At 45.0% G+C, this 2,899-nt stretch overlaps 1 protein-coding gene across 1 annotated transcript; it reads right to left on the bottom strand.

The window, feature by feature from the left end:
• Positions 1-715: 715 nt before the first annotated feature.
• Positions 716-2,431, bottom strand: RTL3 (retrotransposon Gag like 3). The gene is given in 3 exon segments (XM_052662686.1): positions 716-1,296; positions 1,299-2,039; positions 2,233-2,431. Coding segments are annotated over 3 exon segments (1,521 nt in total).
• Positions 2,432-2,899: the final 468 nt, after the last annotated feature.

Genomic DNA, 2,899 nt, shown 5'->3' with positions numbered 1-2,899 from the left:
ATTTGCACCTGTTTATAGTTTTTTTAAAATCACTTGCAAATGCATTTTCTTTATTGAAAAGATGCTGCAATTGTTGTGATAAAGAAAATCTTAACAAGGAAAAAATCAAGTCAATATAACAACTACATTTTTAGATGTTAGTTTCTATTATCTATTCTCATGCATATTGTTAGAATAAATTGTAATTAAAACAGCCCCACATTAATGCAGGGTTCAAAGAAGGGGGCATGAAGGATTGGTGAAAAAAAATGCAACTCAAAGTTATCAGGTTCAGTTCACAATCCAAGAGGCAGGGTTGTTGTACAGGTAGCCTTAGTTCATTGCCAGAGATTCAGTGGAAGATTCTGGGAGCGGCAAATGCTGATGACAGCTGAGTTTACAGAAGATAGGTTTCTTGGAGTAGTCACTAGGACAAAGAATCTACCCAGCAGTTATTTCATCATTATATCTTCTATTCCACCTGTGCCTGAAGCAATTGTAGTGACAATAACGGGATGGAAAAGATATAGTGTGGGTACTCCACTCAATGTTAGGATCATGTGTTTCAAGCCAGTGGATTCCAAGAATCAGAGGGTACCTTAGTGCATGAATAATGTCAAACTGGAGCTCTTCAACATGGTTTCCAATTTTAACTTCAACAGGTGGTGTTTCCTTGGTTATGGGTCCATTAATCAATGTATGGCCATTTACAGTTTCCAACATCAGAGGAAAGATGTTACGGTGATGGGCAGTTTCTCTTGAAGAACCACAGAGTGGTCAATGCTGTTTCTGTAGGAGCCTGAATCCACTGTAGCTTGCTCAAAGAGCTGTCGTCTTCCCAGTCGGATTTCAACAGTAAACCATGGTGTACGAAATATGGATATTGGAAGTGAGGGGGATGCATATTTGTAGATTGGCCCGCCCGGGTTCCCCCTTGCTGCAGGACCTCAATGTTTCCCATCTGCTGGGCATGATGAGGCTTGACAGGGAAATCTCTGGTGAAATGACCAGAATGTCCACAGTAGAGGCACAAGTGGCCTTCACAGCAACAGGCTCATTCAGCTTCATTGAGGTGTTGGTGACAGCTTGAAGCCTGCACTGGCTGCTTTTCAGTTGGTAAACTCTGGAGGCCAGCTCTCTCCTCAGAGGGACTTGCATCTTGTGGACTTGGATCAGGTTTACCACTTAGCTTCTCTTCTATGGAGATGTATTGGGTGATCAGATCAGACAGATTGGTAGCTGGGCTTGTGTGAGACAGTTCACTTCAGATAGAACTGGCAAGCCCTTCCTGAAATTGGATGCAGAGAGTGCTTTCACCCATTTTTGTTCTTGAATAATGAGGTGGAAGTGGGTTGCATACTGGTGGACATGGTCCTCTCGTTGGAAGAGCTTATGGATGTGGTGGTTGGCATCTTCCATATTTTCTGGATTGTCAAAAGCATCCTGAAGCACTTGCATGGAACTTTCAAATTGCTCCAGCAGGGGGCTTTGGATATCTACTAATGGCTGGAACCACTTTTCTTCTTTACCTAAGAAATAGTTGCCAACAAAGCTTACCAGAGCTGCTTTGGTGGGATACAGGCACCCTCTGACTCTCATGGAACTCTTCAATTGAACCAGAAACTCAGGAATCTTCTGGATATCCCTACTGAAGGCTAAAGAATATTCTAGGAGGAAAGCTTCAGCATCTAACTCATTGGAAGACTGTGGAAACTCTGAAGCTGTTGTTTCAGTAGCTGTTAGACTGTCCAGGGACTCCTTGGATGTTATGAGTCCTAGGAATTCCTGGGCATCTTTAGGATCCTGGAGCTCCTGGGGAGCAGGAAACTCAAAGAATTCCAGGTGTCTAGAGGTATCTTGGCATTTTGGTGCCTCCTGTAGCTCCTGGGCATTTGGGGAGTGCCGGGGCTCTAATTTCTGGGGCTCCTGGCCTGCTGGGGCATTCTGGGTATCTGAGGACTTCTGAGCCTCCTTGAATTCTGAGGGTTTATGGTCCTCCTGGGCCATTGGGAGCTTCTGAGGCTCCTTGGCCTCCGAGGGCTTTTGGGATCTCCAGGCTCCTGAAAGTTTGTAGATTATTGGAGGTACTTCGGGATCTTGGGTTGCTGGGGGCTCCAGGGACCCTGGAGCTGCTAGGGACTCCAAGGACTTTTGGGGCTCCTGAACTGCTGAGGTCTCCCAGGCTTGGAGGTCCTGAGACTCTCTGGGCTTCTGGGACTCCTCAATATCTGGGGGCTCTTGGGGTTCCAAGACTGCTAGAAAATCCAGGGGACTCTGGGGGTCTCTGGGTCTCCTGGAGTGGTTCATCCTCCTTGGCTGCTTGGGGCTTCTGGAGTTCTGGAATGAGGGACTGCAAGGCAGTATTTTCCTCCATCAGCTGCTGCACTTGTGCCTGCAGAATTTCATTCTCTGATTTCAGAGCAATATAGGAAGCTGCTAAGTCCTCCATCATCTTTTAAGGAAATGAGGTTGGTTTGGCAGTTTGCTGCTAAGAGAGTAGGTGAGTGCTTGTGAGATCTTTCTAAAAGCTCCTCACAGGCAGATATCAGGCTCCGTGAGCTTTCAAGAAAATGGGGATCTGTGTCCCAACAAAATTGATTAACAAGAGGTCACTGTGAGCCTCCGGAGCTCAGCAAAGGGAGATATTAGATACACTGTGAAGAGAGTGTGATCTGAGAGTCAGAAACTTTGGAAAGCACTCATTTGAAATAAATAATAACAAAAGTTGCCCGACGGTGCTGGATTTCTTTTACTATAGGCTTATACTTATGAGCTGGGTCATATATGCTAGCTCTGACCTCATGACATCTTAAGACAGCATCTGATCAAGACTGTGTATTTATTTTGCATTCTTATTTTGAAACTGAGCATTATGATAGAAGCAACTTCCCCATATTCTTTCCTGTTTTATATAGTCTTT

This window comes from Budorcas taxicolor, chromosome X (assembly GCF_023091745.1).
Source record: "Budorcas taxicolor isolate Tak-1 chromosome X, Takin1.1, whole genome shotgun sequence".
NCBI classification, from domain to species: Eukaryota; Metazoa; Chordata; class Mammalia; order Artiodactyla; family Bovidae; genus Budorcas; species Budorcas taxicolor.
This window is presented reverse-complemented; position numbering and strand designations above follow the sequence as displayed.